This window comes from Chlamydotis macqueenii, chromosome 36, assembly GCF_036417535.1.
Source record: "Chlamydotis macqueenii isolate bChlMac1 chromosome 36, bChlMac1.mat, whole genome shotgun sequence".
Classification (NCBI taxonomy): domain Eukaryota; kingdom Metazoa; phylum Chordata; class Aves; order Otidiformes; family Otididae; genus Chlamydotis; species Chlamydotis macqueenii.
Window position 1 is genome coordinate 275,341 of NC_141591.1, and position 13,797 is coordinate 289,137.

Below are 13,797 nucleotides of genomic sequence, written 5' to 3' on the forward strand. Positions count from 1 at the left end.
TGTTGCCACAGATCGCTGAGTAAGACCCAAAGTTACCGCGCGCCCAGCTTTGCCGTGCGACCAGCGGAAAGCGTCCGGCGATGCTCGCAGCCCCCGCTGACGGCTGACTCGGAACCGCGCTGCAACGGCGCGTCGGAGCGGGAGGAACGCCGCAGCCGTACCGGCCGCCCCGGGGGCTGGGAAACCTCCGCTCTGGCGCCGAAACGCGCTTGTTGGCACAAAAAGCCTCAACAGCGTCGCTGCCGAAAAAAGGGAGTTCTGCAGTAGGATGATCCTGCTCCGAGGCTAAAACCCCTCCGCCTGCACGCGCGCTGGCCACCGGGACGGCGCAGAAACCGTGATTTTCACAGAAATTCCCCAAAAAATCGGCAGATCACCAGGCAAAACTTCACTTTTTTTTTTTTTTTAACGTGTTTTGTGATTTCCGTTTGTGTGGCACCGCGCCAGGCGCCGCTGAACTCACGCCGGCGAGCTTTAGCGGCGTTTGGCAGCGGCTGACCCGTCCGAGATGCTTTCTGCACGATTCGCCACTCCCGTTCGTTAGCCATTGTTCGCGACAAGTACCCAGAATAAAAATGCCGTGCTGGTTAACGACCCGCTTCCAGTGCTGCCCTCAGTCACCTGCTCGCGTCACAGCGCGGCGGAAAACGCGTCCAGAGGCGCCATTTTCCGTTATTTTGGGTCTTCCCCAGCCGTTACACGGGAAAATCGCCGCCCTGGGGGGGTGAGCGCAGGAGGTTCCAGACAAAACCCTTCTCCCACCCAACCGCAGCTCCCAGCTCCTCAGAAATAAAAATCCAGGTGATTTTTTAAAGGCTACCTGCCGTTTGCCGAGACGCTCTCCTGAAAGGGAGACTGGGGCGAGCCGCAGTGCGATTTCCCGGCCGCCCCAGCGGCGTCGTGCTGCAGGACGTGGCCACGGCGGGGCAGGGCGGCGGCAACGCTGTCGGCAACGCGTCCCTCAGGCCGGGAGGGAGCCCCGCGGCCAGCCGGTCTGGGGTCAGGAAATAAAAAATAAAGAGCTGATAAATGAAAGAGGTAAAGAATAACCTAGAGACCTAAAAACTGAACAAACCTCAAGAACCTAAACCGATAAAAAACCTAAACCCTTAAAAAAAACAAACAAACAAAAAAAAACCCCAAAGAACTAAAAACTGAATAATTTTAAAAACTAAACCCTACAGAATTAAGAAACAAAACCACGAACGAAGCCTTTGCTCTCTGCCGGGAAAAGCCATTTATTTCCGAGGGAAGCGACCGCGCGCCCAGAGCCGCGCCGGCGCCCGGCACCGCTCACACCCGGAACCCCGCGCTCAGCCTGGAGGTTTTCCAGTTTACCCCCAACCCCTGGAAAATCACATGCGTGAAGGGCTTAAAAAAAATTTTAAAAACCCCAAACCGCTAAAACTGGCAGAAAATCCTCAAAGCGAGGAGCGTTCTCACCGGCTGACGCGAAGGGGATCCAGCAGCGAGCGAGCGCCGCCGCCTCGGGACGGGGTGCTGGGGCGGCGCCCCGTACTCCCTGCAACCCACCGCTGGCGGGTTTGCTTTTCAAAAACGATTTTAATTTCTATTTTTTAAGGCTGCGGACAGCACTTCGTAACGACCCTGGGGAGTCTGTCCCGGCTCGCAGGTCCCCCCGGAGCCGTGCCCCCGCAGCATGCCCGCACCCACGCGAGGCGCTGGGTTTAATCTTTTTTTTATTAATTGGGGTTGGCAGCCCAGACAGCGGGGTCAGTAACGGGAACCTCCAGGGGAGCCGCGTTTGGGAGGAAAAATCAAGGTTTCGGCTCAAAACCAGCCTGGTGAAGCCCAGTTCCCGTTAACGCGCTCTGGACAAATTTAACGACAGCGGCTCTCGGAGGGGGCGAGCCGCGCCGAGCCGGGACAGAAACCAGAAACCCCCGGACAGAGCCCAAAACGGAGACGGCCGTGACGGAAGCAGGACCGCGAGCCGAGGTGGAAACGACTCAAAGTCCGGGAAAATGGAGGAAGCGTCTCCCAGCAGCACGGAGCAGCCGGCTTCGGGGGGAAGTCGCTGGCGCGTCAGCCCCTGGGCGCCAGCCTGATGGTGGAGAGCAGCACGCAGAAGTAGGGGAAGATCCTCTCTCCGGTGACGGCCACGGAGAAGGTGAAGACGCGGCGGCGGCTGCCGACGGCGTAGAAGGAGACCTGTCCCGCCTCGCAGTCCAGGTAGACCCCGATCTCCCCGTCGCGCAGCGGGACGGAGGTGTTGGACGGAGCCGTGAGGGCCACGCAGAGCTCGTCGTATTTCTGCAGCCCCCAGATCTCGGCGTTGGGCTTGAAGAGGATGCGGCCCTTCCTGCGGACGGACTCGCGGGCCACCCCCACGGCCCAGAAGCGCCCGCTGGCCGCCACCTCCCAGTAGTGCCGGCCCGAGGCGAAGCCCTCGCTGCCCAGCATGCAGGGATCCGTGTCGAAGCGGCCCGGCCCCTCGGGCCGCCGGCGGCCCGGCTTGCCCCAGGTGGCTTCTTTGAAGTCGTCGGAGAGGATCACCTCGGGACCCGCCGTGGCCGGATCCAGGGTCACGTCCACTGGGAAGCAAGAGAAGGAATCAGAAAGCCAAATCCGGACACGCAGCCCCAAGAAACTCCCCTTACTGGCTGCGTTGCTAGGAAAACGGGAGAAAACCGGGGCGGCTGGAGATGGAAGAGCCAAGAGACGCGAGCTGGAGGTGAAGGATCTCCAGGCGAGGCTGGAGACGGAGGAGCCAAGAGATGGAGACTGAGGATGGAGGAGCCAAGAGAGGACCTCTATAATCTCCAGAAAACAAAAGCGGAGCTGGGATCTCCAGCCCCGCTGGACACTTCGCTCGAGAGCGCCCAAAAAACCTCCGGAACCGGCACCTGGCCCCTCCCAGCCGCCCTCGCTTACCTTCAAACTGCTTGGCCGTGCCGAAGTCCAGCGCACGGTCCCAGGTGCGGGGCCGCGGTTTGAGGGAGAAGGCCATTGCGCCCGCAACGCCCGCTCCTCCCGGCTCGAGGTGCAGAAAGAAGAAAATGAAATTATCCTGCGTGTCTCCGCTGTCGTACGTCAGAAAATGGGCTCAGCCACCGCATTTATTCCAAACGCTTGGAGGAAAAAAAGCACCGGGATAAACCTGCTTAAACCCCTCCCTGCCTCTGCTGTCGGTTTTTTTTTTTTTCCTTGGGCAAGCAAACCCAAATTTGAGAAAAAAAATCCTTCAAACGGAGATAAGCCGAGCCCAAGTGGCGTCGGGATAAATCCCGCAGAAGGAGAAATTTGCCGCTGGCCATGGGGAACCTGCGCGGGGGAGATAAGGGCCAGCGGCGAAGGGCCCCGGCTCCGACACCCGGCGCGGGGCTCTGAGCGCAAACAAGCGTTTTCCTGCGGTGAAAGGCACCGAAAATTGGTAATAAAGCCCCAGAACGGTCGAATAACCCACGCCAACGCACCCAGAAACACAGGGCTTGCTGCTTTTCCGCAGGAAAAGTGCAGAGCGGAGAGGTAAAGCAGCGGGGGGACGAGGAAAGCTGGGGAGAGGTGGGGAAATCACCCGTGAATTGAGCTAAAAGCAGGAACCGTGCAGTTTCTCACCCAGATTCCACCAGTGGGAAAGACGGGAGGCAAATAACCACTCCCCACCACTGCAAACCAGCAAAATCCCACAGATCCCGAGGGCAGCGGGGAGGCAAATCCGCGTTCCCTCCCTCCCTGACGGGATGGGGAAATTGCTGAAATCCCCTTTCCCCCCCCCAAAAAATCCACTTTTTTCCCCAGAAGCAACATAACCCGCTGGGATTTTCCCCTCTCCAACCTTTCGGGTTTTCCTCAGTGGCACCGGCGCCGTTTTTGGGTTCTTCCAGCTGCTTTTCCTCCAGCGGCTTCTTCTCTGCTTCGTCTTTTCCCCTCTTTTGGTTTATTTTGCCTCCGTTTCAGGTTTTTCCCCGTCTCTGGCGCAGGCTCAGCGAAAGCTCGGTCCCGTCTCTGCCCCCGCCAGCTTTTATCGGCCGGGGAGGGAGGAGAGCGCCAATCTCCCGCCCGCAGACAGGGCCGCTCCGCCGCCGCCTGCGCCCTGCGATTGTGCCTTTCTTTTTTTCAGACACTAGAAAAAGGGAAAAAAAAAAAAAAAGTGGCATTAAAAACGCGCGTTGCTGCAGCAGGAGGAAGAACTTCATTGAATTTCTGCCTGCAAATCTGGGCACAGCCCGTTCCACGCGAGGGAATGCGACGACACCAGGGAGATCAAATGTGGACAAACTGCCCCAAAATGCTGCCCGGGGGGTCCTGAACCCCCTTCCCCCCCCCTTTTCAGGATACCTGGGAGGATCCCAAGCAGGTTTGGAGAAGAAATCTGAAGCATTTGGGAGAAATTCAGTTACTTTGGGAGGGGAAACTCAGGTCCTTCGAGCAGAAACCGAGGCATTTGGGAAGAATTCTGTCATTTTGGAGAATTATTCTGGGAGGACTTCAGACGTGTTTTGAGGCAATTCAAGTATTCTGGGAGAATTCAGGTGTTTTGGGAGAACACGGGTATCTCGGGGAGGATTTGGAAGCATTTGGGCAAAAACTCCAGTTACCTCAGGAGGGACACTCAGAGAATTTGGGGCAATTTGGGACAATTCAGCTGCTCTGGGAGAATTTGGCGGTGGTTTTGGAGAAATTGGGTGCTTTGGGTGGAATCCAGAGGCATTCCTGGAGAAACTCTTCAAGTATTTTGGGGAGAACCTCGAGCTATTTTGGGGAAGCGGTTATCTGGAGAAAACGTCGAGGTATTCTGGGGAGAGCTCTGTTACCTGGGGGAAACCTCGAGGTATTTCGGGATGAAACCCGGCGCCGCCCCGGGGACAAACGCGGTTATTTAGAACCCAGCGGCACCCAGTGCCGCCGCACAGCCCCACGCCCTCCCCCCCCGTCCCGCACCGAAGCCCCAGCGGCCGCTCCCGGGCCCCCTTTCCCCGCCTCCCCGCAGCCAGAACACCCGCGCCCAGAGACAGACAACCCGCGAGGCGGACCCCGCCCTCCCCCCGGGCAGCGGCTCCCCCCCGAACCCCGCGGGGCGGCTCTTACCCGGGCCCTCGGCGGCCGCCCCCCGCGCCGTCTCCTCGGCTCCTCCCGGCGGCTTTTTAACACCGCGCTTCGGCTTTTCCATCATCACCGGCCGCCCGCTCCGGACCGAGACGGAGCGAACCGGCCACGCCGCGGCCCAACTTTCGGGCAACGAAGCGCCCTCGAGGCGGCCGCCGTCCCGCGGCTGCCGAACCTTTGGTGAAACCTAACCAAGCGCCTGGGAAGGCGGCGGGGAACGGAGAACCGGGCAGCGCTGCCGCTCCGCGGGCTTCGCGGGAAGCGGCGGCTTCCAGGCACCGGCGGCGCGGCCCCGCCCGCCGCGCCCGCCCCTCCCGCTCCGCCGCCGCCGCCGCACTGAGCCGCGGCGCCGCCCGCCGGCCCCTTATATAACCACGCGGCGGACGCGAGCGAGAGCAGGCCGCGCGCCCCCCCTCCCTCTCCTTCCCGCCGGCGGGCTTTTCCCCAACACCCCCCCCCCCGCCCTCTCAAATGAGGGGGTTTTGTGGGTGGTTTTTTTTTTTAAAAAAACCTCCTAAAATGCTGGAATTCGCCCCAGAATGGCGAGCGGCCGCAGGAATTCATTACAATTGGTTAAAAAAAAATATTTAAAATGAACAAAGTGCAAACGCGCGTTTCCTTGTGCGCGCGCGGCTCGCCGCAAAACCGCACAAAAGCCACGGCTGGCAGGAAAACGCTGGTGTCCAGCGCGGCCCCGGCTCCCCCCGCCGCTGCCGAAGCCTCTCGCGGGCCGAGGTTCCTCCTGGAAAGCGCCCGGAACTCGCCAGCGCCCGGAATCACTGAAAATCAATTAGCGGTGGATTTGTCGCGCGGTAATTAAAGCCCCGCTCGGGGCTTTTCCTACAAAAAAGCTGCTTTTTCCCTGCTAAAGGGTAAAAAAAAAAAAGAGGAAAAAAGGGGTTTTTTTTCCTTTTTGTTTCCTGCCCGCAGAACCACCGGCGATTAAACTTTCCGGGTTTTTTTGTCCGGTTTCTCCCGTTTCGCGCCCTCCGGTCGCACCGCGGCCCCGGCGCGGGTGCGAAGAGCGCGGGAAGCGGGTGGGATAACAAACGCCGCTTTCTATTGGCCGCCGGAAGCGCCCGGGCTTCCTATTGGCTGTCGGGATGAACCAATGCGAACGGATCTTTTCGATCCGCTGTCCCGCGGCGAAGCTGAGCCCCCGCCGCCCCCCGAACCGGGGTCCGGTAGCGCGGTTTCGGCGTCGTTTTGCGGTTTTTCGGCCTCGTTGCGAGGCGGGGCGGTGGGGTTCGGCAGCGCCTCCCATTTGGCTGGGGAAGGGGCTGTGGTTTTCCTCGGGAAAAGCCAAACCTGATTAATCTGGGGCTCAGCGACCCGCGGTTTGGGAACATCCAACTTACTTTATTGCTGTATCTGCCTCATTCACAACTATAATAATTCCTAATTAGTTGCCTTTTAAAAAATATTTTCACGTGGCCAATATTCTCTAAAAGTGAGTCTTTCAGATCAAAACCCCTTGTTCAATTCGCTTCCCCGATTTAACAACAATAATTTTATTTTTGTTGTTGGGACGGGAGCTGGGCGGCCCCTGCTTAAGGCTGCTCCCACGCTGGCGCAGCCCCCGCGCCTGCTCCTTTTTGGTTCCCCCCCCCCAGCTTCTTATTTTCCACATCTGATTTAAGGGCTGAAGTTCGGTGGTGGGGTTTTATTTCACTTTATAATCCCCCCCCCCGGGGTTTAGGTTTGTTGCCGATATCCGCAATATTGCCCCAAAACCCAAACCAAACTCAGCGCTGTCGCCTTGGCCGCGGGAGACGCCGTGGAAAAGTGCCGGGAGAAAAGCTCCTGCGCCACCCACTTGGGATTTCTGCCACCATCCCATCAGCGCCCTGGCTCCTCAGCACCAAAAAGAGGTGTTTTCAGATGAGGCGAAGCTTTTCCCCAACTCCCCAAGGTGGGGGGGGGGGTAAAAAAAAAAAAAAAAAAAAAAAACCAGAAAAAAAAAACCAGCCCTGCAAGCATCCAGCCTCCCCCCAGCCACCTTTGCTTTTCCCTTTCACCCCTAACTCAGCAAATTTAATCACATCTCAATCTCCTGCTCCGTGCTGGGTTTGCACAGACTCAAAATTCCCCTTAAACACCTTTTTTTTTGGCAGCTCTGCTGGGCAGTTCTCCAGGGAAAATAAGCCTTGAAAGAGAAAAGAAAAAAATAACCAACAAAAAAAAAAAAAAGAAAGAAAAAGAAAAACCCAAGAGAATATCTTGCTTCCCACCACAGCTTCACAGAGCTCACGCCAAACCCGTTTCCCAAAGCAAAACCTACCCTGAATGCACGTTTTTTACCTGTTTAATTGTTACTGGGTTTTTTTTTAAGAGGAGGGGAAAAAAAAATAAAAAATGAAGAAAACAAAAAGAAGAGGAAATTGCACGTGGGCCTGGAGTGGAGGAGAGGAGAGGCGCTGCGCTCAAGGCACAATTGTTGACAATTTGCCCCCCTTATGCTGGGTTTTCCCCTGCACGCTGCATTCCCAGCGAGGAAACACCCTCAAATAGGGGAACGAAGGGATTTTTGTTTCCTGAGCTGTTTGCCAATGGAAACAAGACCCAGAAAGACAGAGAGAAGCCCCCTAAAAAAATAATTCAAGAGCTCAGTTTGGGGAGGGGAAGGGGCTTTGCTGCTGCCGCTGGATGCCTCGTAGGAAGGTTTTGCAAGCGGAGAAGCCTCTGCTTAAGATTTGCAGAGAAATCAGGGGAAAAGGGATAAAACCACTTCTTGCGCCTCCCAGGATCGCTCAGGCTGGGGTTCTGCAATCGCTGCGGGACGTGAGCGGGGAGAGGGGCCGCAGGCGGGGTTTTATCTCCCGTTTCATCACCTACAACCGAATAGAAAAGGAAAAGAATAAATAAACCGGCCATCCTAGGCCGGCAGGAAGTTGTTGGGGTTAAAGCACGTAAAAAAGCGCCCTTATCTGGCGGCGCAGGCCTCTGCCTCCTACGGCCCCAACCGCTCCGTCTCCGCTGCCGGACTTGCCTCCGCGTCCGCAGGGACCCGCGACGTCCGCCCGAGGAAGAGGAGCCAGCAGGAAAGGCAGCAGCGGGGGGCGGCTGCTCTCGTCCTTGGGACCGGAGCTCTTAAATAAAGCCCCGGGCAAACCCGCGGGTTGCCGCTAAACCTCAACGGTGGCCCGGTTCTGTAACGAGTCATTTCTCCGCTCGGCTCGCGGCGAGGCGACGTCGCCCTCGAAACGCGAGAGCGCGTTACAGCGCTTCACGAGCGGAAATCAAAGTTCTTCTTCGCAGCACCCTGCTCCAACAGGTGAGCTCCTGACGCCCCGTTTCCTCTGAAACGCTTGCTAGAGGTTTAATTTGAAAGTCCATACCAAAAAACGAAGCATAAACAACTAAAAAATTTGCCATTTTGCGCAGTTTAGCCGGCCCAGGGCCAGCTCTTCGTCCTCGCGGGGAGCGGAAGATCAGCCTCTCTTCACGCGAAGGCAGCGCACGAGGTGCACGTCGGCCCTCCGGACAGCAGAACGCCCGGCGTGGAGGGCGCACAGCCCCCACTCCTCCAGCAGAGCCAGCAGATGAACCTCGCAGCCCTCCCGCAGAGCCGCCGCGGCGCCCGCCTGCACCCCGAAACCCCCCCGGATTTGGGAGAAGGCCCGCGCCAGCCCGCGGAGCGAGGCGGCGGGGAGCAGCCGGAGGCTTTTTTTCCTCAAGAAACGAAACTTTTTCCGCAGCGCCGGCGCCGGGCGGGGAGGCGGGCGCGCTTTGGGGGTGCCCAGGGGCAGGGAAGGAGAATTTTCGGGTCGTTTCCCGGCCGCCACCTGCTTCGCCCGCGCCATCCCGCCGCGCCGCTCCCGCCGCCGCGCCCTCCCGCCTTCCTATGAGCCGCCCGGCGCGTTCCGATTGGCTGCTTGTCGCCGTCCCCACCCCCCGCGGCGCCCCATTGGCTGCTCTTCGCGGCGGACCTAAGGGAAGACCGCGCGGGCGGCGAGGCGCGGGCGGCTGCGGCGAGTGCGGACCTGAGTGAGGACTGCGGCTAAACCGCCGCCGCCCCCCCCCCCCCCATTTTCAGTGGATTTGGGGGGCGTCCTCGCCATTTTTGGGGTACATAATCGAGGGGCGGTGACGCACGCGGCGCTGAAAACTCGCCTGTCACAATCAGCGGCTCCTTGTCCCCCAGACGCCATTTTGGGCGTCTTTTGCCCCAAAATCCGGGGCGGGGGGTGTCCCGCCGAGGGGTTTTTCCCGGAGGGAAGCGGCCAAACCGGGATTTGCCGCCTCCAACGGTGCCGGCGGGGAGGGGACCCCCACACTGGGGGGGACTGGTGAAGAAGAGGGGGCTGTGGTTCAGGAAAACCCCCAAACTCCGTTTTTTTTAGAGCTATTTTCTCCCTTTTAAGCAAAAATAAAAAGATTCGGTGTTTTCAGCACCAGCAGTGGATGCGGGGAGGAAACAGGCCCCCAAAGTATCCCCAAACCACCCGATTTAACCCCAATCCCTCCCGCTGTCACCAGTTCGCCCAGTTCCACCCCCCAGGCCGCCCTTTTCCCCTCTTCTTATCCCAGTTTGCAACATTTCATCATTGCATTTCTTCCGTTTCACAACTTCCCCGCTCCAAAAAAAGGCTTTTTCTCCCCAAAATGACGCTGAGCGGGACGTTCCTCCCTCCCAAAAAGCCACGTTTGAGGGTTTATTGAAGCGAAAACCCGCTTTTTTTTGACACAAAAGGGGCTTTTAGCAGCAGAAACGCTGCCCCCCCGGCCCTGGAACGTACAGGGCAGAGCGCGCGGCCCTGCACGCCCCCCCGCGTTTCGGGGCGCCGCGGCGGCGAGGGGAGCGCGTGGGCGCGGCGCAGACCCGACAGCCCAGGCCGCCCGCTGCGCACGGGGACGGGGCAGAGCCCCACGCACGGCCTGGCGCGGGGCTGGGCGTAGGGGGCTGGGACCCTGCAGGAACCGGGGCACGCGGGGCTGTACGGACCCAGAGACCCGTACGGATCCACACAGACCCCTACGGATGCGCACAGACCCACAGAGACCCCTACGGATCCGCACAGACCCCTACGGATCCCTACGGATCCACACAGACCCCTACGGATGCGCACAGACCCCTATGGATCCACACAGACCCCTGCGGATCCGCACAGACCCCTATGGATGCGCACAGACCCCTACGGATGCGCACGGATGCGCACAGACCCACAGAGACTCCTACGGATCCGCACAAACCCCTACGGATCCACACAGACCCCTATGGATCCGCACAGACCCCTACGGATGCGCACAGACCCCTACGGATCCCTACGGATCCATACAGACCCCTACGGATGCGCACAGACCCCTATGGATCCGCACAGACCCACAGAGACCCCTACGGATCCACACAGACCCCTACGGATCCGCTCAGACCCACACAGACCCCTGCGGATCCGCACAGACCCCTACGGATCCGCACAGACCCACAGAGACCCCTACGGATCCACAGAGACCCCTATGGATCAGCACAGACCCCTGCAGATCCGCACAGACCCCTGCGGATGCGCACAAGACCCCTACGGATCCGCACAGACCCCTATGGATCCGCACAGACCCCTGTGGATCCGCAGAGACCCCTGTGGATCTGCAGAGACCCCTACGGATCCGCACAGACCCCTGTGGATCCGCACAGACCCCTACGGATCCGCAGAGACCCGCACAGACCCCTACGGATCAGCACAGACCCCTGCGGATCCACACAGACCCCTGCGGATCCGCACAGACCCCTACGGATCTGCAGAGACCCCTGCGGATCCGCACAGACCCCTGCGGATCCACACAGACCCCTACGGATCCGCACAGACCCCTACGGATCCACACAGACCCCTACGGATCCGCACAGACCCCTACGGATCCGCACAGACCCCTATGGATCTGCAGAGACCCCTGTGGATCTGCAGAGACCCCTACGGATCCGCACAGACCCCTGCGGATCCGCACAGACCCCTACGGATCCGCACAGACCCCTGCGGATCCACACAGACCCCTGCGGATCCGCACAGACCCCTGTGGATCTGCAGAGACCCCTATGGATGCGCACAGACCCCTGCGGATCCGCCCAGACCCCTACGGATCCACAGAGACCCCTATGGATCTGCAGAGACCCCTACGGATCCACACAGACCCCTACGGATCCACAGAGACCCCTATGGATCTGCAGAGACCCCTACGGATCCACACAGACCCCTACGGATCTGCAGAGACCCCTGCGGATCCGCGCAGACCCCTGTGGACCCGTTCAGGGCCCGCAGCGCCGCGCCCCGCGCAGCCTCGCTGAGTGGCAGCAGCACGGATCCGAACTCGGGTTTTGGGTTTTTTCTGTCCAGGTTTGGGGTTTTTCTGATGGTTTGGGTTTTTTTGTTTTTTTTTTCCTTTTATTCTGGAAAATAATTTTTCCGCTCAGAGCCACCTCCGTCCCGAGTCCCCCCCGTCGCGGCAGCGGAGAAGCCGAACCCCCCCCGCTAAACGCACACACCCCAACCAAAAAAAAAACCCCAAAAACGATGGAAAAGGGGGGAAACACTCCCTCAAAAAACCAAAAAACCACCCCAAAAAACGGCGCCCGCTAACTCCAGCTGGGGTCGTAGCCCGGCCAGTCGGAGGGCGGGGCGAGATAGACGCGGCGGCCGCGGTAGACGAAGCTGACGATGCCGCGGTAGCCGGCGCGCGGCACGCCCGACTTGAGGTCGTCCATCAGCCCCAGGGCCTTGGCGAAGGCCTTGAAGGAGTCGCGGCCGCTGTACTGCAGGCGCACGGCGCCCAGCTCGCGCCGCCGGTTGCCCTGCAGCTCCTCCACCCTCACCTCGGGCGCGGCGTAGACTTTGGGGAGGAAGGATCGTTCGTACTCTTCCTTTTTGAGGTAAGAAAGATCCAGCTGGGTGAAAGGCACGAAGCGGTCGTTCAGTTTGATGAATTTTAGGTATTGGTCGAAGAACTGCCCGTGGCTCACCCCCTTCCGACCGAACGTCATGGTCCGGGAGACCTCGGGGCGGACGCAGGAGCGGCCGCGGCGCTGCTCGGGCTGCCGCATCCAGTCGTCCCAAAAAGCTCGCGGCCACTTGGGCTCCAGCTCGTCCCACAGCTCGGCCAGCAGCAGCCAGCCCAGGCCCGGGAAGAAATCGGTCCGGTAGAGCAGCTCGGCCTGCGCCACGTCCACCATCTGCTCCTTGCCGTTATCGTTCCAGGCCGAGACGCACCAGAGGCTGCGGTCGGCCAGCAGGAGCGGGAACGCCGCCTGGAAATACTCGAAAAAATCCGGAGCGACCTCTAAGTCGTCCTCCACCACGATGGCGGCGCGGTAGCGGAAGGTGCGGAACACCTGCCCCAGCGCCCAGCGGTAGTGCCGCGCGATTTTGTAGTAACCCTGGAACTTGCGGTGCTCCGCCGGCACCGGGATGTCGCTGAGGTCGGGCTGCCGGATGTGGGCCACGGCGTCGCCGTAGGAGGCGATGACGCGCGCCGTCTCGGCGTGCCCGCAGTCCTGGCTGACGATGACGGGGAAGCGCTGCGCCGAGGGCCGGTAGCGCAGCAGTTTGTCCAGGCAGCGCCGCACGGTGCTGCGGTCGCAGGCCAGCACCAGCACGGGCAGGACGGGGCCGGCGGCGGCGCTGGGCGGCGGCGAGGGCGGCGGCGGCGGCGGCGGCGAGGGGGCGGGCCGAGCCCCGCGCCGCCGGGCCCAGGCCCCGCTGTAGCGGCGGATCTGGCGCAGGAGCTCTTTCTGGCGCTCCAGCTCGGTTTCGGCGTCGCGCGCCAGGCGGATCACCTCGGCCGTCAGGCGGTCGCCCTCGGCGGCGGGCGGGGAGGGCGGGCGGCTCCAGAGGAAGAGGAGGAGGAGGCCGTTCCAGGCGACGAAGAGCGCCGCCCCCCACAGCGCCAAGCTGCTCTTCTTCAGCATCCTTCAGCCCTCACGCCCGCGCCATGGACCTGGGGGGAACACTGGCGGCGTTAAAACCACAGGAAACCCCACTTTTCGCCCCAAAACCGGCGCCGGACGGGGACGGGGTCGCCCCGCGGCGGTGTAACCCCCCCAAAAAATCCGGTGAAACCCTCAGCTTGCCCCCTCCCCGCCCGTCCCGAAAGAGGAAACCCCGCGGCGCGGGGAGAGGAAGCGAAACCGCGCGGGGCCGCAGCGTCCCACCAGAAACGTGGCACCGCGCAGAGACCAAAAAAAGGGGAAAAAAAATTAAATAAGGGGAGGGGGGGGATAAAAAAAGCAGCAAATAAAAATCCCCCGGCGCAAATCTGAGCGCGGGGAGCCCGGGGCAGAGTCCGCTGCCGTTAAACATTAACCCAGCGCCGGCTCCGGTGCCGAGCTGCTGCCGCGGGGTGGCGGCGGGGGTCATGGAAAACGGGGATAAACACAAGGAAACACCGAGTCGGAGCAGGAAAATCCGCGGAAAGCCCCGTTTTCAGCGAGCTCTTACCCACCCGGAGCCCGGCCCGACGCCTGCCGGCGCCGGCAAGATGTCAGCGAGGGCAGGAAAAGGGGGCGGGCGAAAAAAGGGGAATTGAGAGGAAAAAAGAAGAACAAAAATAAGGAAAAGGGGGAAAAACGAAAAAAAAACCGGCAGGGAAAAAAAAGAGGAGGAAAAAAAAGCCACTGCTTAACTCTGGCCAGGGAGCGGCGCGCTGAGCGGCTCAGGGGTTAACGCCGCCCCGGGCCACGTCGGCGGGCGGAAAAAGGGAACCGAAAGGAAAAAAACACCCGGAAAAGGGGATTTAAAAGAA

The 13,797-nt window shown here is 60.4% G+C and overlaps 2 protein-coding genes across 3 annotated transcripts; both read right to left on the reverse strand.

The window, feature by feature from the left end:
* Positions 1-1,311: 1,311 nt before the first annotated feature.
* On the reverse strand, positions 1,312-4,114 carry LOC147596857 (E3 ubiquitin-protein ligase TRIM7-like). Of its 2 annotated transcripts, XM_086769395.1 has the most exons (3): positions 3,800-4,114; positions 2,896-2,998; positions 1,312-2,555 (listed from the first exon to the last, which is right to left on the reverse strand). In XM_086769395.1, exons 2-3 carry the CDS (start codon positions 2,969-2,971, stop codon positions 2,047-2,049), a joined length of 585 nt encoding a protein of 194 aa, XP_086625521.1. In that variant the 5' UTR covers positions 2,972-2,998; positions 3,800-4,114; the 3' UTR covers positions 1,312-2,046. The 2 variants fall into 2 exon arrangements, with proteins under 2 accessions (XP_086625521.1, XP_086625520.1); XM_086769394.1 differs by lacking the exon at positions 3,800-4,114 and having other exon boundaries at positions 2,896-3,723.
* Positions 4,115-11,257: 7,143 nt separating this feature from the next.
* MGAT1 (alpha-1,3-mannosyl-glycoprotein 2-beta-N-acetylglucosaminyltransferase) lies at positions 11,258-13,262 on the reverse strand. Its single transcript, XM_086769396.1, has one exon. The coding sequence runs from the start codon at positions 12,962-12,964 to the stop codon at positions 11,636-11,638; it is 1,329 nt and encodes a 442-aa protein (XP_086625522.1). The 5' UTR covers positions 12,965-13,262; the 3' UTR covers positions 11,258-11,635.
* Between the last annotated feature and the right edge of the window lie 535 nt (positions 13,263-13,797).